This window comes from Dipodomys spectabilis, unplaced genomic scaffold, assembly GCF_019054845.1.
Source record: "Dipodomys spectabilis isolate Male_0828 unplaced genomic scaffold, ASM1905484v1 ptg000273l, whole genome shotgun sequence".
NCBI lineage: Eukaryota > Metazoa > Chordata > Mammalia > Rodentia > Heteromyidae > Dipodomys > Dipodomys spectabilis.
Genome location: NW_024870950.1, coordinates 8,702,024 through 8,722,230, shown reverse-complemented (window position 1 = coordinate 8,722,230; position 20,207 = coordinate 8,702,024). Strand labels below are relative to the sequence as shown.

The following is a 20,207-nucleotide window of genomic DNA, read 5'->3' as shown; positions in this document are numbered from 1 at the left end:
TTGGGAGAGAGTTGGGAAGAACCCGGGAATGGCACACAATTCCCGGTCAGGTCTGGCCATCGAAGATCCAAGAATTTCCCTGGGTTTATGTCCCCTCTTGCTTTGGAGGGGGTGGTTCAGCGCAAGTGCTGACTCTGGCGTGTATGTTGTGCAGCGTGGACTGCGGGTACTTAAGGTACTGGGCTTGGTTGGGCTGAGTACACAGTCGCCAGTCGGGGAGCGCGGGCTGAGGCTGAGGGTGGCCGGGGTGAGCTGCAAGCCGGGGCCAACTCTCCCCTGACCCATCGATGTGCTCGGCGCGCAACACTTCCTAGAGAGCGGGCCCAGAGGTGGGCAAGGGCGGGGCGACGAGCTCGGGTGGGAGGGACGCGCCTGGCGGCAAGTCCTTATTGGCAGGTTGTTTGCGAGAGCTGGGTTCTAATTGGCCGAGAGGCTGTGGGCGGCGGGGTTAAGCACGTAGCTGCTGGCCTGGCCTAGGTACAAGCCCTGAGCTTTAAACGCGCGCGTCCGTGTTACAGCTGTGCACAGCGCCATGGACCACCTTGCCCGCCCCTGCCGCGCCGCCCTGCTCCCGAAAGGCCTCTTGTTCCTCCTCCTGCTGCTAATGCTGCTCTCGGACCCGGCGCTCCCGGCCCAGAGACATCCCCCTGTGGTGCTTGGTGAGGCGTGCATTTCATGGTGGGTGGGTCCTGCAGGAAGAGGTGCCCGCGGAGGTGGTGGTGGGGGGGAGGTCTTCCCGGTCTGCATCTGTGTTAAGCACCGACGGAGAGATGTCTTGATCACCTTGGTTACCTTGATTTTGTCACCTGGATCCACTGGCTCACCTCCCGCCTAGCTGGGCACGGGTGTGGTCAGCCTCCTGCCACCACCTGTGTCTCCAACCTCTTAAGAAAAGGGAGTAAATGGAGGGTTGCTGTCTGAACGTCTACTCCTACCTTTCCGCCTTGGTTCCAAACCTTGTCTTTACATACCTTTTTTTTTTAAGCTGGGAAGCCTGAGATGGTTCAGTTCCACTTTTGAGGGCTGGTGACCTCAGAATTGGTTCCGAGCTGTCACCCTCAACGCCTCTATGTTTCCAGAAAGCATTACTGGAAGCTAGTTTTTTGGGAAGAGATTGCCACTTTAGCTGGACACCAAGCTTATTTTCCCTTACCCTCACCTTATCAGAGAAGTGGTATTGGGCCTGTGCACAAGAGGCCCAAAGCGAACAAGAATTGCTGAAGGCAGGGAAAATGATGGCACCTTTGGCTATACAAGTGTCTGGGAACATAGCTATACTTTTCACTCCTGCCAGACCTAGTTTAAGCTGGTTCTGTTGGAGCTAGGTGATCTCTCCTGCCCACTCTCTCCTTGCTTCCAAACTGGGCAATTGAATAGGAGCCACATGTTTTCTTGTGGTGCTGGGACAGAACGTGGCTTCTGTCTAGGACGCTTTCAGGTACTTCCTTTAGCCCATTGCCCCCATTTAGTTCTGGTGTGGCCAGCAAGAGGCTTAATTGAGTCACAGGTTCTACAGGTAATCTGCGAGAACTTGACCTCCTCTTTCTGTTGGGACTGTTTTAATGAGCATGAGAGGCAAAGTGGTCCCAGGAGGCATAGTAAGGTTCCAGGACAGGAAGTGACTCAGGGGAATTCTGGGCTCAGGTTTACCTTAAGATTCACAAAAATTTGACCCTCCTTTCCCAAACTTCCACGTAAGGGATAACAGTAATCCCAGAAGTGAGGTCCGAGTCAAACTAGAATATGTGTGTGTCAGGCAAGACTTTCTGAAGTATTCTGGAACTAAAATCAGGAAAGAGTTCTAGGGAACCAGTCAAAGAAGGCTGGAATGGGGTGGGGAGTGGATTGTGCAAGGCTTGTGACCTGAGTCATGTGCACACTTTATCTTGGGGGTCAAAGGAAGCTATGTGTGGGCTTAAAGAGTTCTTAGAATGCGGTATATGGAATTGGGAGTTTTTGGTCTGTGGTCACAAAGGTTTTGCCACATTTTTGCTTGGAGTGGTGCTGACTGCTCTTCTTAGTTCATCTAGTTCTTAGTTATCCAAGGTTACAGCAGAGTGATCTGAAAAGCTGGAATTTTAATTTGCCCATCTTCTCTGGGAGTGAGGCTGATCATATTAACTCAGAGATCCCCTTGTGAGCAGTGGGTGAGCTCAGTCTAGATACAGAGTAGGAAAGTGATTTTCTTTTCTTTCTTTCTTTTGTTGTAGGACTTGAACTCAGGGCCTGGGTACTGTCCCTGAGCTTCTGTCATTCAAGGCTAGCACTCTACCTCTTGAGCCACAGCACCACTTCTGGCTTTTTCTGTTTATATGGTACTGAGGAATCGAACCTAGGGCTTCATGAGCATGCTATAGGCAAGCACTCGTCCACTAAGCCACATTTGCAACCCTGATTTTGAGGTTTGAAATCCTCGAGTTATGAGTCCTGAATTGGTAGAAGAGGCATCAGAGCTAGATAGATGGCCCTATGTAGGAGAAAAGGGACTTAGACAAGACACTCCTACTTCTCCCAGCCTCAGTTTCTTCATCTGTGAAGATGAGGAAAAGATGTTCTCCTCCCAGTGTTATTTGAGGTAAAAGGTACCCTGTGTATGGCTCTTGTGCCTAGTTCCAGATACAAAGGGCTTCAGGAAGTGGCCACTGCTATTTTTAGACACCACACAGCCTGACCAGGGCAAGGGGTATCTGCGCAAAGCAGCTATGGTAGCTTCCTCTTTCAGCCATTTCCCCTTTGATGGAGACTGACCATCCATATGTCCATCCACATACATATCAAGAGGTTGTGGAGCTCCCTGCATCAGCACATAAATCATCATGACAGGAGGTGAGAGCGGGTGCCATACCTACTTCCCATGGCACTGATATGGTGCACCAGGAAGGCAGGTTCTGGCTTGGCTTGGGTTCATAGGATTCATAGTCAACATCCAGTAGAATGCCAAGGACATCTGAACCCTGTCTGTTCACTATTTAGGATCATGGATCCTAATAGGGCTGTGTTTTAGAAGTATCCAGAGGATAGCATGAAAGGGTAGGTATGTCCTAAAGATCCAGGAGGGAAAGTAGTAATCTGTGGAAAGTTTTGAATGCTGGGCAATAGAGCACTGGAATGGCGTCTCTATATGGACTGAACAGGTTGGCTGAAATGGAATCAAGTCTTCTTTGTGGCCAGGTCACATACAACCTTTCTGGGCTATGTCTGGAATGGTATGCTATTTCAAAGTAGCCATCTGTAATGTGGCTCAGTGGTAGAGTGCTTGCTTTGCATGCATGTGGCCTTGGGTTCGATTCCTCAGCACCACATAAGCAGAAAAAGCCATACTCTCAGAATGCCAAGTTCTTTTTTGGAAAGGTCAATCAGTGCAGCCTTAAGGAGAACTCAGATTCCACCTAAACTGTGTGGGAGCCTAAGGGTAGACTTAGGTTTATGTAAATTGTAGTCTGTTTACTGTTTGGCTCTCCTTACTTCCTTGCACAAGACCGATAAAAACCTTTGTTGATGGAACCTTAGGGTCTGTTGCTGGCAGAAGGCTACTGGTCTCCTGGTACCTCAAACCTCAGTTCCACTGTCCAGTCTCCTTTACTGTGTTGCTCCCGGTTACAGGGGATTAAGGAGCATGCAGCAGGTTTTAACATACACTCTTGAACTTTACTGTCCTGTAATAAGGCCTGGGGTCCTTTACAGGCCTTATCTAAGATGAAGCACCCAGATGATACCGTCCTTTCTCTCTCTGAATGTTTTCTCCCCAAACATATTGTATTTTGTCTGTGTGTATGCCAAACCTGGGGCTTGAACTTAGGGCCTAGGCACTATGCCTGAGTTCTTTTGCACAAGGCTGTCACTCTACCACTTTAAGCCAGAACGCCACTTCCAGTTTTTGAGTGGTTAATTAGACAGAGGAGTCTCAAGGACTTTCTTGCCCATGTTGCCTTCAAACTGTGATCCTCAGATCTCAGCCTCCTGAGTAGCTAGGATTACAGGTATGAGCCACCCATAGAGCTCTTTTGACAAATAAGAAAACTGGAGGCTTGCATGGGGCAGTGACTTTACCTGATCTCCCTTCCCTTGTGTGACTAGCTCAGAAGGAAGTTCCAATGAAGCTCTAGAGGATTTATTTATTAGGATATATTTATTTTGTGCTGGTCCTGGAGCTTGAACTCAGGGCCTAAGCACTGTCTCTGAGCTTCTTTAAGCTCAATGCTAATGTTCTACTGGAAGTGAAATCACAGCTCTACTTCTAGCTTTTTTGGTGCTTTTTTTTTTTTTTTTTAATGCCCAAGCTGGCTTTGAACCAGGATTCTCAGCTTTCCGCCTCCTTAGTAGTTAGGATTACAGATGTGAGTCAGTGGCACCCCACTAAAGGACTTATTTTTTTTTTCTGGGGTTGGTTTCCCCGACCAAAAACATTAAGTCTGGGGCTGGGAAGGTGGCTCAGTGGTAGAGCGCTTGCCTTGCATGCTGCAGGCCCTGGGTTCGATTCCTCAGCACCACATAAGAAAAAAGCCAGAAGTGGCGCTGTGGCTCAAGTGGTAGAGTGCTAGCCTTGAGCTGAAGAGCTGAGGGACAGCGCCCAGGCCCAGAGTTCAGGCCCCACGACCGGACCCCCCCACCAAAAAAAGAAAAAACATTAGGTCTTTACCAAGCTCCCCAAACTCTAAGCCCTCAAGCTTCTTTCCCACCAATATGCACCCTGTGGCAGTTCTGCTTGAAGGTAGCAGAGTGTTGGCCTCTGATATTTTTGCCCCTGGCACTGTATTTTAACTAATATGGAGTGCAAGCGCAGAGGTCTGCCATCTTATCCAGAGCTATAGTCGTCTTCAGACTTCAGGGTTCTTGGGGGTCTCCAGCCTGCAAAGCACAGGGCTTACATATGTTCTTTGACCCCCTGCAGTGCCCGGTGATTTGGGCAATCAGCTGGAAGCAAAGCTGGACAAGCCAAAGGTCGTGCACTACCTTTGCTCCAAGAAGACGGACAGTTATTTCACACTCTGGCTGAACCTTGAGCTGCTGTTGCCCGTCATCATTGACTGCTGGATTGACAATATCAGGTGAGGCCTAGGGCACACAGACAAGGTACCAGTGGGACCCTGAGAGGCCTCCAGATTCCATTTCCTTCTTATCCAGCCTCTAGAAAACTGGAGGTCAATGACCTCTCTCTGTCCCCAGGCTCTAGTCTGTTCTGGTCTAGACTGATCTACTCTGATCAGCTATTTCTGCACTGTTTCTGGCAGAACTTTCTTTGTTTTTTTTTTTTGGGGTCCAGTGGTGGGCATGAACTCTGACCTGGGCGCTGTCCCTCAGCTCTTCAGCTCAAGGCTAGTGCTCAACTTCTTGAGCCACAGCGCCATTTCCGGCTTCTTTTTTCTTCTGCTTATGTGGTGCTGAGGAATCGAACCCAGGGCCTCATGCATGCAAGGCAAGCGCTCTACCACTGAGCCACCTTCCCAGTCCCTGACAGAACTTTCTTTCTCTTCCTTCTGCTTGTGTCTCTAGCTTCTCTGGTTCAATCAGCCCTCAGGCCTTATATATGATGGTTTTTATGGTTGTTATTTTTGTTTCTGTTTTGTTTTATGCCAGTCCTAGGGTTTGAATTTAGGGCCTGGGCACTGTCTTTGAGCTTTTGTGTTCAAAGCTAGTGCTTACCATTTGAGCTAAAGCTCTATTTCTGGCTTTTTGGTAGTTGGAGTTGAGAGTCTTATGGATTTCACTGACCTGGCTGGCTTTGAACTGTGATTTTCAGATCTCAGCCTCATGAGTAGCTAGGATTGCAGGTGTGAGCCATCAGTACCTGGTCTGTTTTTGTTGTTGTATTGTTTTGAGAAAAGATCTTGATTTTGTGTGTGTGTGTGTGTGTGTTTTGCCAGTCCTGGGGCTTGAATTTGGCCTGGGCACTGTCCCTGAACTTCTTTTGCTCAAGGTTAGCACTCTACCACTTGAGCCATAGTACCACTTTTGGCTTTTTTGTTTATGTGGTACTGAGGAATCAAACCCAAGGCTTCATGCATGCTAGGCAAGCACTCTATCACTAAGCCACATTCCCAGCCCAGAGACTATGCTGAGTCTTTTTTTTTTTTTTTTTTTCAGTCATGGAGCTTGAAGTCTAGGCCTGGGTGCTGTCCCTGATGTCTTCAGCTTGAGGCCAGTGTTCTACCACTTGAGTTACACTGCCACTTCTAAAATAGGATCTTTTTTTTTTGAGGGGGGGGGGGGCCTGGTCATGGAGCCTGAACTCTGGGCCTGGGCACTGTCCCTCAGCTCTTCAGCTCAAGGCCAGCGCTCTACCACTTGAGCCACAGCACCACTTCCAGCTTTTTTCTTTTTGCTTATGTGCTGAGGAATCGAACCCAGGGCCTCATGCATGTAAGGCAAGTGCTCTACCACTGAGCCACCTTCCCAGCCCCTGTACATCACTTTTATAATAACAATAAAATTTAAAAAATGTGTACAAAGGGGCTGTGTTGCGATCTGCCCATGAGCACCATAACCCACTGTGACCTGGAGCAAGGCATTAACTGTGGAACTGGTTTTGGGGCAGCAGAGGGTCTGTTGCCCCTCACAAGCAACAGACAACCCCAAAGTCCCGTTAACAGGGTCCTTATTGATTTTGGCACAGGGAAGTACTTGCAGAAAGTAAGGTAGTAATCTCCTTTGGAGTTACAGACACTAGCAGATGAAACAATGATAGGATAAATAACTTTCTTATCTTAGTAAGGCAAGTAGCATACAAGTACAGTTGGCATAGCCTTTATGTAACTTCAAGGTCCAAGAAAGTTTGAGTCTGGATTAATCACATTTAGGGTAGAATCTTGGGGTTCTGTAATGCTAAGGAGTGATTGATCTTTCTCAGGCCACTCCCAGCTTTCTAAAAGTCAGGGAATGGCACTCCTCCAATTCTCTTTATTAGACCTCATCGCCTTGGCATTCATATTCTCCCACAGGGTTGCTCCAAGTCAGGTTATTAGTACAATGTATCTTTTTTTTTTTTTTTGTCAGTCCTGAGGCCTGAACTCAGCTTAGGCGCTGTCCCTCAGCCCTTCAGCTCAAGGCAAGTGCTCTACCACTTGAACCACAGCTCCATTTCCGGCCTTTTCTGCTTATGTTGTGCTAAGGAACAGAACCCAGGGCCTCATGCATGCAGAGCAAGCACTCTACCACTGAGCCATCTTCCCTGCCTCATGGCACTCTTATTTCCAATTAATCACAGAAAAAGCTGAAGTGGCCTTGTAGCTCAATGGTAGAATACTAGCCTTGAGCAAAAGAGCTCAGGGACAGTGCCTAGGTGCAGAATTCAAGTCCCAGGACTGGCAAAAAAAAAAAAAAAAAAAAAGAAAAGGAAAAAGACTATAATAGAGTTTAAAATGTCCTGTCAGGGCCGGGAATATGGCTTAGTGGTAGAGTGCTTGCCTAGCATGCATGAAGCCCTGGGTTTGATTCCACAGTACCACATAAACAGAAAAAGCCAGAAGTGGTGCTGTTGTAGAGTCCTAGCCCAGAGCTAAAGAAGCTCAGGGATAGTGCCCAGGCCCTGAGTTCAAGCCCCAGGACTGGCAAAAAAAAAAAAGTCCTGTCATCTAATGACTTTGTAGCCATCAAACCCTAATATGAAATACATTATTCACTTGCTTGTGATGCTAGTATAAGCAACCTAGTACACAATACTTGATGTTGCTGCTTTATGTGTTTACTACATACATAACTATTATATACATAACTTTTTAGTTTTTTTGGAATATACTCTTACTTATAAAAAACAAATGAGGGACTGGGAAGGTGGCTCAGTGGCAGAGCACTTGCCTTGCATGCCAGAGGCCCTGGGTTCGATTCCTCAGCACCACATAAGCAAAAAGAAAAAAGCCGGAAGTGGCGCTGTGGCTCAAGTGGTAGAGTGCTAGCCTTGAGCTGAAGAGCTGAGGGACAGCGCCCAGGCCCAGAGTTCAGGCCCCACGACCGGACCAAAACAAAACAAAAAACAAATGAAAGTCTAGTTGGATATGGTAACAGATGCCTATAATCCCAGGATTAAGTTCAAGGCCAGTTTGTACTACATAGCCAGACCCTTATCTCAAAACAAACCGGTCAGCTGGGCACTGGTGGCTCACACCTGTAATCCTAGCTACTCAGGAGGCTGAGTTCTGAGGATTGCGGTTCAAAGCCAGCCCGGGCAAGAAAGTCCATGAGACTCTTATCTCCAATAAACCACCAGAAAACTGGAAGTGCGCTGTAGCTCAAGTGGTAGAGAACTAGCCTTGAGCTGAGAGCTGAGGGACAGCATTCAGGCTCAGAGTTCAAGCCCCAAGACTGACCAAAAAAAAAAAGGTTATGTACCTGTGGCTCATACCTAGCAACTCAGATCAAAGCCAGCCCAGGTAGACAAATCGAAGCCAACTGAGAATGTGAAGGCCTGAGTTCAAGCCCCAGAAGTGGAAAGTTAAAAAAAAAGAGATTGCTGCCAGGAGTGGCGCTGTGGGTCAAGTGGTAGAGCACTAGCCTTGAGCTGAAGAGCTGAGGGACAGCGCCCAGGCCCAGACAAAAAATAAATAAATAAATGAATAAATAAAATAATAAAAAAAAAGAGATTGCTGTAAAATTACATTACATACATTACATTACATACCAGTAGCAGCCTCATATATATCTCATGATTTTTTAAAATTAATTTTTCTTTTCAGTCAAACTCTTACTTTGTAATCTAGATTGGCCTCAAACTCACAATCCTCCTGTCATACACTCCTAAGTAATAGGAATACAGGTATGCATTACTCTATTAACTTTGAAATGAATGGCCTCCAGCCTCTACCTCCCAAGTAGCTAGGATAACAGGTTTATGCCACCACATCTGGCAAACAGGTTTACTTAAGTCTCTTGACTGTATCAAGAAGCCATAATTTGTGTTAGGATACCGTGATGATGTTTACATCATTCACTGAATTATGCATTTCTCAGAATGTTTTTTGTCCTCAACTAACACGACTTCTTTGTTTTTTTGGTTTTTTTGGGTCCGGTCATGGGGCCTGAACTCTGGGCCTGGGCGCTGTCCCTTAGCTCTTCAGCTCAAGGCTAGCGCTCTACCACTTGAGCCACAGCGCCACTTCCGGCTTTTTTCTTTTTGCTTATGTGGTGCTGAGGAATTGAACCCAGGGCCTCTGGCATGCAAGGCAAGTGCTCTACCACTGAGCCACCTTCCCAGCCCCCACATGACTTCTTTCATTTGGTCTTACGAACTTCCTCTTGGAACAGATGCTGTTTTTAAACCTGCTTCACAAAAGCCTGGGGATATAGCTCATGGGAAGAACACTTGCCTAGCATACGTAAGGCCCCAGGTCTGATCCTGAGCACTGCAATGGAACAAACTTGCTTTATGGATAAAGAAATCTGGAAGCTCGAAGAAGTTACAAAATTGCTTATGCTCACTCAGCTAGTAACTGAATCAGAATTCATACCCAGAATTGTGTGACTCTGAGCTAAAGTATCCTTCCTACACTGAGTCCTCTGAGAGGCAAGGCTATATCTAGGTTATATCTTTAGTAACAGCAGAACCAAGAACAGCCAGAACCCTGTGTATGGTTGAGCTAACTGGAGCTTCACAAATTAAGTTCTTGCCAACGAACTGTTTTCTGGTTCTCCAGGCACCCTGACCTTTTTTTTTTTTTTTTTGTCAGTCACAGGACTTGAACTCTGGGACTAGGTGCTGTCCCTGAGCTCTTCAGCTCAAGGCTATAGTGCTCTACCATTTGAGCCACAGTACTATGTCTGGTTTTCAGCTGGTTATTTGGAAATAAGAGTCTCACTGGCTTTCCTGCCTAGGCTGTCTTTGACCCTTGATTCTCAGATCTCAACCTCCTAATTAGCTAGAATTACAGGCATGAGCCACAGTGTGGCCAGCTAACCTGACCATTCTTGTTGTTTCTATTGTCTGCTTTGTTGACTCTTTCTTCCTTGGTGGATCACTGGGGTTATTTTTGTGCTGCTGATCTGCATTTCTATTTTTATAATAAGAGACATGACCCCAGATACTGGCAATTGGCAGTATAATCTGATTCTGAGAGGAATTTTTCTGATTTGTTGTTCCTCTGATCTCTTTGGATTTCTTCTAGCATAGACTACTTTTGCTTTCCAAAACAACTTTCTATGCTACCCAGGGTGGCCATGTACATACTGAAGAAAGTGGGCCCCCAGGACTTAATATTTGGGAGTTGCTAACTTTCTGTGATTGATTTTTTTTTTTTCTGGTTCTAAGGCTTGAACTCAGGACCTGGGTACTGTCCCTGAGTCTCTTTGTGTTCAAGGTTAGTATTCTACCACTTGAGCCACAGCACTACTTCTGGCTTTTTTGAGTAGTTATTGGACATGAGCCTCATAGGGATTTTTCTGCCTGGACTGGCTTTAAACTGCAATCCTCAGATTTCAACCTCCTGAGTAGCTAGGTTATAGGAGTGAGCCACCGGCTTCTGACTCTGTGATTGATCTTTTTTTTTTTTTTTTTGGATCCGGTCATGGGGCCTGAACTCTGGGCCTGGGTGCTGTCCCTCAGCTCTTCAGCTTAAGGCTAGTGCTCTACCACTTGAGCCACAGTGCCACTTCCGGCTTTTTTCTTTTTTCTTATGTGGTGCTGAGGAATCGAACCTAGGGCCTCATGCATGTAAGGCAAGTGCTCTACCACTGAGCCACCTTCCCAGCCCTCTGTGATTGATCTTTTTATTTTTATTTTTTTTATCAGTTGTGGGGCCTGAACTCCAGGCCTGGGCTCTGTCACTCAGCTCTTCAGCTCAAGGCTAGCACTCTACCACTTGAGCCACAGTGCCACTTCCGGCTTTTTTCTTTTTTCTTATGTGGTGCTGAGGAATTGAACCTAGGGCCTCATGCATGCAAGGCAAGTGCTCTACCACTGAGCCACCTTCCCAGCCCTCTGTGATCGATCTTTAAGGGTACATAAGACCCAGGATCACCAGGAACTTCAGGGTTTTGGGGGGTCTATTTCTCCCTCTCCTCTCTCTTTGGTCAGGTGAGGCCAGAGCAAATTTCCTAGACTAGCACCAGGCTTTTCTACACTCCCTCATCTCCATTTTTCCAAGCCCTGCAGTCCCCCTGACTAAGGAGGGGTGAAACAGCTGTGTATATACTCAGTCCTGAGATCCAAGTCCTTATTGTCTGCTTCTGTTTTATACCATTGCTACAGAAAGGAGGAGATAGTATATGTAGTGTTAAAAGCTGCTTAATCTATGGTAATTTGTTCCACAGCAACAGAAAAATTTTACCTGAGGGCTCTTGGGATCCTAAGAAGCTAGCAGTTCATATGTCATATGTCACTGCTTTTAGGAATTTGCTGGGCAAATGATTGTTACAGTTGGCTGGCAGTTGATAGGATACCAAGCAGGCCATGTGTCATGGTTCATTTCCTTCGCGGATTGTTGGGCTGCAGAAAGGATAGCTATGCTGGGTCCAATGGCCAGAGCAGATGGGTCTTAGCTACATCCATCTGAGTTTGCACAGGGTCCTTCTCCTCTTTCCCTACCTGCCCTCTGCCCACTTATCCATAAAGTAGCCACTATCTCCTTTGTTCTGTGAGGCATTGAAGTGGATGGCTGCAGTCCTTGGAGCAAAGGGAAACTACAAGGGTAGACTGCTTCTTGGAGTCAAGTATGAAGTTTACAACAGAGCCAGGACTGAGACTTTTTTTTTTCCTTCCCAGCCCTGGGGCTTGAACTCAGGTCCTGAGCCCTGACCTTCGTTTGCTCAAGACTAGCACTCTACCCACTTCTGGCTTTTTCTGTATATGTTCTACTGAAGAACTGAACCCAGGGCTTCATGCATGCTAGGCAAGCACTCTACCACTAAACCACATTCCCAGCCCTGAAACTTCTTCTTCTTCTTCTTTTTTTTTTTGTTGGTTTTGGGGCCTGAACTCTGTGCCTGGGTGCTGTCCCTCAGCTCTTCAGCTTCAGGCTAGCCTCTACCACTTGAGCCACAGCGCCACTTCTGGCTTTATCTGCTTATGTGGTGTTGAGGAATCAAACCCAGGGCCTCATGCATGTAAGGCAAGCACTCTACCACTGAGCCAAGTTTCCAGCACCTGAGACTTTTTTTTAACCAGCCTAAGACCTTCCTACTGGGGCAGATGACACCAAAGAGAAGGGAATTTTGCTTTGGCAGGAGTCCTGTGGACAGTCTTATAAAGAGTAAATAAGCTTTGGTGAGGTCCTCATTTAGATACAGTTCCTCTCATTTGTGTTTTTACAAATTTTTATTACATGCTTTTCTTTTGGGGTACTGGGGATTTGAACTCAGGGCCTTATGCTTACTAAGCAAGTTCTCTACCACTTGAGCTATATCTTCAGTGCTTATTGTTACCTTTTCCGCTCCTTATACTGTGGATGAAAGGATGTAATTATGGCCCAGGTCACAGAACAGTGTTGGGATGTACCAACCTCAGTGTCATGTCTGGGTCACTGCCTCGATCTCCTCCTGACAGACTGGCCTATAACCGAACATCTCGGGCCACTCAGTTCCCTGATGGTGTGGATGTGCGTGTCCCTGGCTTTGGGAAGACCTTCTCATTGGAGTTCCTGGACCCCAGCAAAAGCAGTGTGGGTATGTATGTGGCTTTTGTTTAGGGCCTCCAGGGGATAGAAGGGGCTTTTGCTGAATTCCTAGAGGAGTGCTGTCTCTGATCAGCATGGTCACAGATCCCTGTCACCTTCCAGAGATGAATGTCACACTGTGTGTGGCAGGTGTGGTGTCAGGGTAGGGGTGGTGGCTGGCATTGGCTATACCTTGGCTAATCCTATACCTTTCTGTCTTTAGGTTCCTATTTCCACACCATGGTGGAGAGCCTTGTAGGCTGGGGTTACACACAGGGCGAAGATGTCCGAGGGGCCCCCTATGACTGGCGCCGAGCCCCAAGTAAGAAGTCACCCTCATTCCTTCCTTGAGGTTGAGGAAGGGGGAACAAAGCAGTCTTAGCCACCATAGGTCTTGGTCTCTCTCCTAGCCCTGGGTGGCCTCTGGGCTCTAGCTCTAAGTCCTTGGGGAAGAAGGGCCTAAGACTGGGGGAGGGAGGGGAAGAAACCTCTTGGGCATTCCTTTGTGGAGGCTGAGGTGGCATGGGAAGGGACCAGATGTCTCACTTAGGTTTTAGTACTCTCCCTAACTCTAGTTAGTACTCTCCCTAGTCTTGGGTCTTGCCTGAAGATTGGTTAGTGGTTGACTCCTGACCCCTGCTTGGCTCTGGCCTGCAGATGAAAACGGGCCCTACTTCCTGGCCCTCCGAGAGATGATCGAGGAGATGTACCAGCTGTATGGGGGCCCCGTGGTGCTGGTTGCCCACAGCATGGGCAACATGTACACGCTCTACTTTCTGCAGCGGCAACCCCAGGCCTGGAAGGACAAGTACATCCGTGCCTTTGTGTCACTGGGCGCACCCTGGGGGGGTGTGGCCAAGACCCTGCGTGTCCTGGCCTCAGGTAAGACCTACATGGACAAGTGGACTTTTGTTCCCGAAGCCAATCAATCTCCCTCCCTCACTCTCTTCATCTGTCTCTCGCTCTCTTTTTTCCACTGCGCTAATACTTCATGTTTCTTTCCCTGGACACCCTCTTTTTCCAGAGTGACATTCTTTTTCAAATACTTATTTTTTTTTCTTCAAAAAAGATTAACACTGGGCGGGGAAGGTGGCTTAATGGTAGAGTGCTTGCCTTCCATGCATGAGGCCCTGGGTTCGATTCCTCAGTACCACATAAGGAGAAAAAGCCAGAAGTGGTGCTGTGGCTCAAGTGGTAGAGCGCTAGCCTTGAGCACCCAGGCCCAGAGTGCAGGCCCCATGACTGACCAAAAAAAAAAAAAAAAAAAAAAGATTAACACTGGGCAGGGAAGGTGGCTCAGTGGTAGAGTGCTTGCCTAGCATGCATGAGGCCCTGGGTTCGATTCCTCAGTATGACATAAGCAGAAAAAGCCAGAAGTGGTGCTGTGGCTCAAGTGGTAGAGCACTAGCCTTTAGCTGAAGAGCTGAGGGACAGCGCCCAGGCCCAGAGTTCAGACCCCATGACTGACAAAAAAAAAAAAGAGAAGAAAAGATTAACACTACTCCTAACACTCCTAATTTCACCTCTCTAGTTGATAACACTTGGCAATCAGTATAAGCTTCTGAGACCTCATCATGGAATGGCAGGCACGATGTACTTTGCTTATATATATATACACACATCAAAGACTGGACAACAATTTCCTGCTCATGAGTTACACTTCCCTGTGTGAGCAGAAGGAAGTTTCTCTGGGCAATGCAAGGAGGAAACAGGTGCAGATCTGTCTGAGCTTGCTCTCTTGGCAGTTGGGAAAGTTACCTTCTTGGTCCCTCTCCAATTCACTTGCCCTTTTATGACTGTCAGAACCTGCCATGTGCAGCCGGGAGGTGGGGCTTCCTGCTGCGGAAGCTTTCTCTCTTATGCCACTTTGGGGGCCTTGAGACAGGGTCATGTTGAGAAACTCATGAACTTTCTTTTTTTTTTTTTTTGGGTCCAGTCGTGGGGCCTGAACTCTGGGCCTGGGTGCTGTCCCTCAGCTCTTCAGCTCAAGGCTAGCACTCTACCACTTGAGCCACAGCACCATTTCCAGCTTTTTTTTTTTTTTTTTCCTGCTTATGTGGTGCTGAGGAATCGAACCCAGGGCCTCATGCATGCAAGGTAAATGCTCTACCACTGAGCCACTTTCCCAGCCCAAGAAACTCATGAACTTTCTGCAGTCACTGGCACTGCCTGATCTGCTCAGTTAACTGATCATTATTGATTGGGTCAGATCCACACTCTCTCCTAGAAGTGACCCTGATTTGACTGGACAGTGAGTTCCTGGCTCAGACATTCACTTATCCTGAGGCCTCAACCTAGACAATTTACTCTGCCCACCTTGGAACTCAAAAAGATGGGTACCAGGCTGGGAATGTGGCTTAGTGGTAGAGTGCTTGCCTAGCATGCATGAAGTCCTAGGTTCAGTTCCTCAGCACCATATGAAAAGGCCAGAAGTGGGTGCTATGGCTCAAGTGGTAGAGTGCAAACCTTGAGCAAAAGAAGCTTAGAGACAGTGCCCAGGCCATGAGTTCAAGCCCCAGGACTGGCAAAATAAAAAAAGATAGGTACCCTCTGAATTTGTACAGGGAGTGGTGATAAGAATGAAGCCCTGGTTGAGTGTCAGTGGCTCACGCCTGTAATCCTAGCTACTCAGAAGGCTGAGATCTACAATTTGAAGCCAGCCCAGGCAGGAAAGTTTGTGAGACTCTTCTTACCAATTAACCACCAAAAAAGCTGAAGGTGGAGCCGTGGCTCAAGTGGTAGAGTGTTAGCTTCGTGCAGCACAGTTCTGGGACAGTGTCCAGGCCCCAGGCCCCTCAAAAACAAAGAAAAAAGAAAAAGTGAAGACTGGTCTTCTACAACTCTTCCTTATGAGACCTCATAGAGCTCATATTCTGGGAAATTTGTCAGTCCTAGCCATCTAGGAGTGGGGGTGAGATATGAGGAGATGGAAATATACAGACTCAGGGCTGGGAAGGTGGCTCAGTGGTAGAGCGCTTGCCTTGCATGCATGAGGCCCTGGGTTCGATTCCCCAGCACCACATAAGAAAAAAGGGAAAAAGCCGGAAGTGGCCCTGTGGCTCAAGTGGTAGAGCACTAGCCTTGAGCTGAAGAGCTGAGGGACAGCGCCCAGGCCCAGAGTTCAGGCCCCACGACCAAACACCCCATCCCAAAAAAAAAAAAAAGGAAATGTACAGACTCCTAGAGGCTACACCCAGAAGAAGCCCCTCTTAGCTCACTCCCTCCAGAAGTCTCACTGGGGATTTTTTTTTTTTTTTTTGGGTCCGGTCGTGGGGCCTGAACTCTGGTCCTGGGCGCTGTCCCTCAGCTCTTCAGCTCAAGGCTAGCACTCTACCACTTGAGCCACAGCGCCACTTCCGACTTTTTTCTTTTTGCTTATGTGGTGCTGAGGAATCGAACCCAGGGCCTCAGGCATGCAAGGCAAGTGCTCTACCACTGAGCCACCTTCCCAGCCCCTCACTGGGGATGTTTTGAGGAGTTTCTGTCTGCAGCTTCCACTGCCCCTGTCTCCAGCAGCCCCGGCCACCCAGGTCACTGAAGAGGCAGCTAGGTGGGATGAGACCAGGCTGGCTGAATGCTGGTCTGGGTCCATGGAAAAATGTCCTCTGGGCCTTGCTGGCTCACGCCTGTAATCCTAACTACTCAGGAGGCAGAGGTTCAAAGCCAGCCCTGGCAGGGAAGTCAATGAGATGCTTATTTCCAATTAACCACCAGAAAACCAGAAGTGGTGCTGGGGCTCAAGTGGTAGCAAAAAGAAGCTCAGGGACAGTGTCCAGGCCCTGAATTCAAGCCCCAGGATTGGTATACACTTTAAAAAATATGTTTAGCTGGGCGTTGGTGGCTCACGTCTGTAATCCTAGCTACTCAGGAGGCTAAGATCTGAGGATTGTGATCCAAAGCCAGCCTGGGCAGGAAAATCTGTGAGACTCTTTTTTTTTTTTTTTTTTTTTTTGGGTCCAGTCGTGGGGCCTGAACTCTGGGCCTGGGCGCTGTCCCTCAGTTCTTCAGCTCAAGGTTAGCACTCTACCACTTGAGCCACAGCGCCACTTCCGGCTTTTTTCTTATGTGGTGCTAAGGAGTCGAACCCAGGGCCTCGAGCATGCAAGGCAAGTGCTCTACCACTGAGCCACTTTCCCAGCCCTCTGTGAGACTCTTATCTCCAACAAACCACCAGTAAACCAGAAGTGGCATTGTGGCTCATGTGGTAGAGCGCTAGCCTTGAGCTGAAGTGCTGAGGGACAGTGCGTAGGCCCAGAGTTCAAGCCCCATGCCAATCCCCCCAAAAAAAGTTCAGAGAGAAAGATGAAAGAGGAATGTATCATCTGGATGCTTCACCATAGATCAGGCTGGTGCCTGCTGCCATGATAGTATACCAGAAGAGGGATCATTTGTGGATGAGGAGACATAAATCACCCGGCAATGGGTCCTGCTTAAAACCCTGATGAGGGGCTGGGAAGATGGCTCAGTGGTAGAGTGCTTGTTTTGCATGCATGAGGCCCTGGATTCGATTCCTGAGCACTACACAAGCAGAAAAAAAAAAAGTCAGAAGTGGCGCTGTGGCTCTAGTGGTAGAGCACTAGCCTTGAACTGAAGAGCTGAGGGACAGTGCCCTGGCCTAGAATTCAGGCCCCATGACCAACAAAACAACAACAGCAAAAAACCCTGATGAAGTACTAAAAGAAACAGCAGGGGCCGGGCGCTGGTGACTCATGCCTGTAATCCTAGCTACTCAGGAGGCTGAGATCTGAGGATCTCGGTTCAAAGCCAGCCCCGGACAGGAAAGTTCATGAAACTCTTATTTCCAATAAACCACTAGAAAACTGGAAGTGGTGCTGTGACTCAAGCGGTAGAGCGCTCGCCTTGAGCTGAAGAGTGCAGGGACAGCGCCCAAGCCCAGAGTTTAAGCCCCATGACTGCCGAAAGAAAGAAAGAGCAGGGCTTGGAAGTGTTTTTCCTAAATGGAGCCAAAATGAAGAGAAACAATATAAGGCAATGCAGAGATAGGAGTTATGATGATTGACAGTGTTGAGATTCTGGAATGTTAGCTAGGCTGCTGACTGGTAAACTTGCTGCTTAGTCAGTTTGCCCTGCTGGGCATAGCCTGACCGGAGCCCTCTCCCTGCAGGAGATAACAACCGAATCCCTGTCATTGGGCCATTGAAGATCCGGGAGCAGCAGCGGTCTGCTGTCTCCACCAGCTGGCTGTTACCTTACAACTATACCTGGTCACCTGACAAGGTATTTGTGCATACACCCACAACCAACTATACACTGCGGGACTACCACCGGTTCTTCCAGGACATTGGCTTTGAAGATGGCTGGTTCATGCGGCAGGACACAGAAGGGCTGGTTGAAGCCATGGTGCCACCAGGTGTGCAGCTGCATTGCCTCTATGGGACTGGTGTGCCCACGCCAGAGTCTTTCTATTATGAGAACTTCCCCGACCGGGATCCGAAAATCTGCTTTGGTGATGGTGATGGGACTGTGAACTTGGAGAGCTCCCTACAGTGTCGATTGTGGCAGAATCGCCAGGAGCAGCAGGTGTCACTGCAGGAGCTGCCTGGCAGCGAGCACATTGAAATGTTAGCCAACGCCACCACCCTGGCCTACCTAAAACGTGTGCTCCTTGGGCCTTGATTCCTGGGCCAGGCTCAAGTTGCTGGATGGCTCAGCCACGGGGCTTCTCTTGGCCCACAAACTTAGCAGAGTTTGTGACTGACCATTCAAAGTCCTGGGTCTTGGACTGTGACGTGTCTGGGGGAAGTGTTCTTTCTTATCTTTCTGTGGCAGTGGGGAAGGAAGAAAAGAGTGTGGACTCAAGGGATCCTTGATAGAATGAAATGCTGTGACCTCACACTGGCTCAGCAGGGTGGGTTGCTTGGCACCTGACTCCATTCCTCAATTTGGGGACTATGCAGTCCTGCTAACCCATGGACTTTCCTACATTTGTCCACTGGACCCTGGACTTCTCGTGAGGGTTATTTTTGAGCTGTGGTCCTTGCTTGCAAAGGTTTCAGGTGATTCTTCCCATACACTGGCTTCTGGCCTACCACTGGTTGTGGGTGGCAGGAGCTGCTGGCTTCCTCGTGGCCTCTCTGCTGGACAGCCCAGTATTCCCCTGCAGGCAGGGTCAGTTTGGAGGTCTTCTCCGTGGTTCCCAGGTCTTGGGACATTCACTCCACTCCTACCTCTCATCTCCAGAAACAGCCTACTTATGGAATGGGCAGCAGTTCTGGTGGCTGTCTCTCAGGAGTTCTGATCTGTTTGGTTGTGTTATGGATTCCAGTATTAAAGCTGCCTCCTATGGCTCTGGCTCTGTGGTCCAAGGACAGCAGGACCCAGTGCTTTATTCTTCTAGGTGCCTGTAAGAAAGGGAACTCAAAGCAACCACGGTTGCTCAGAGCTATCCTGAGCTGTGTGCAAACCCCACCACCCTGCTGACCTCTGCCCTAGAGTCTTTCTAGTGCCCAGCTGGGCTGGCACAGTACTAAGAGATGATGGGACTCCTGCCAATTACCTGTTGTTTCCACTGAGTGATATTTAACCTGCAGGGATTGGCCCTTTCAAGGGCCAGGATCCTAGAGCCCAGGGATGCTGCAGTTTCCCAGTGAGAACAGGGAACTGCCTTAATGGAACTGACCATTCAAAGTTCTGGGTCTTAGGTTGTGAAGCCTCTGGGGCAGTTTCTTATCTTTCCTCTATGGCAGTGAAAAGAAGAAGAAAAAAGTGGAGCAAAGGACCCTTGATGGGAAGAATGGTGCTGATGGTGAAATTTCTGTGACCTCAAACTTGGGTCCAACCTTTAGGTTGGGGTTCCAGAGACACCCTCAGGCTGGACTCTGCCACTCTCCCACAGCATTTTTTGGCACTGGATCTCCCCTGTTGTGCACATGTCCAACATCTGTCTCCCTTTGTTCCCAAGTGGTGGGTCCCACTCTGAACAGGCTGTACCTCGATTCTGGCAATAAAAGTATTCTGAATGCTATACGCTGCCCTGGCCTTCTCTGAGCATGAGGGGCGGGAGGTGGTGGAGGTGTAAGAGTGCTGGAGAGGTCGGTAATCAGGGCTGGACTGGGGTCTCAGCATTGGAACTCCGTCCTTGTCTACCTCCTTGGGCTTCATCCTCCTGGTCCAGTTTTTATTTGGGGGAAGAACTGAAATCTGGACCATCTCTCTTCTTGGTCAGCAGGTTCTACATACTTCAGAGGTGAAGTAAAGACAGTTCTGAAGGTCACCCTGGTTAGGCTTCCTAGTGCCTTCCCTCTCCGAGCTTACAGGTCTCTGAACCTAGAGTTTCTTTTCTTTTTTTCTTTCATTCTGTGTGTGTGTGTGTGTGTGTGTGTGTGCATATGCGCGCGTGCGCTTATGCATGCATGCATTCTGGTACTAGGAACTGGAACTTGGGGCTGGATGTTCTGAGTTTTTTCCTTTCAAAACTTGCATTCTATCATTTGAACCACAGTTCCACTTCCAGCTTTTATTCATTTAGTCAGTTGTGGGGCTTGAACTCAGGACCTAGGTGCTGACCCTGACCTCTCGTTAAAGGCTAGCTAGCACTCTGCGCCATGACTCCACTTCTGGTTTTCTGGTAGTTTATTGGAGCTAAGAGTCTCATGGACTTTCCTGCCT

The 20,207-nt window shown here is 48.4% G+C and overlaps 1 protein-coding gene across 1 annotated transcript; it reads left to right on the top strand.

The window, feature by feature from the left end:
- Positions 1-477: 477 nt before the first annotated feature.
- On the top strand, positions 478-19,294 carry Pla2g15 (phospholipase A2 group XV). The gene is made up of 6 exons (XM_042700933.1): positions 478-659; positions 4,892-5,048; positions 12,470-12,588; positions 12,802-12,900; positions 13,236-13,460; positions 17,704-19,294. The coding sequence occupies exons 1-6, from the start codon at positions 533-535 to the stop codon at positions 18,213-18,215; spliced, it is 1,239 nt and encodes a 412-aa protein (XP_042556867.1). The 5' UTR covers positions 478-532; the 3' UTR covers positions 18,216-19,294.
- The last annotated feature ends 913 nt before the right edge of the window (positions 19,295-20,207 follow it).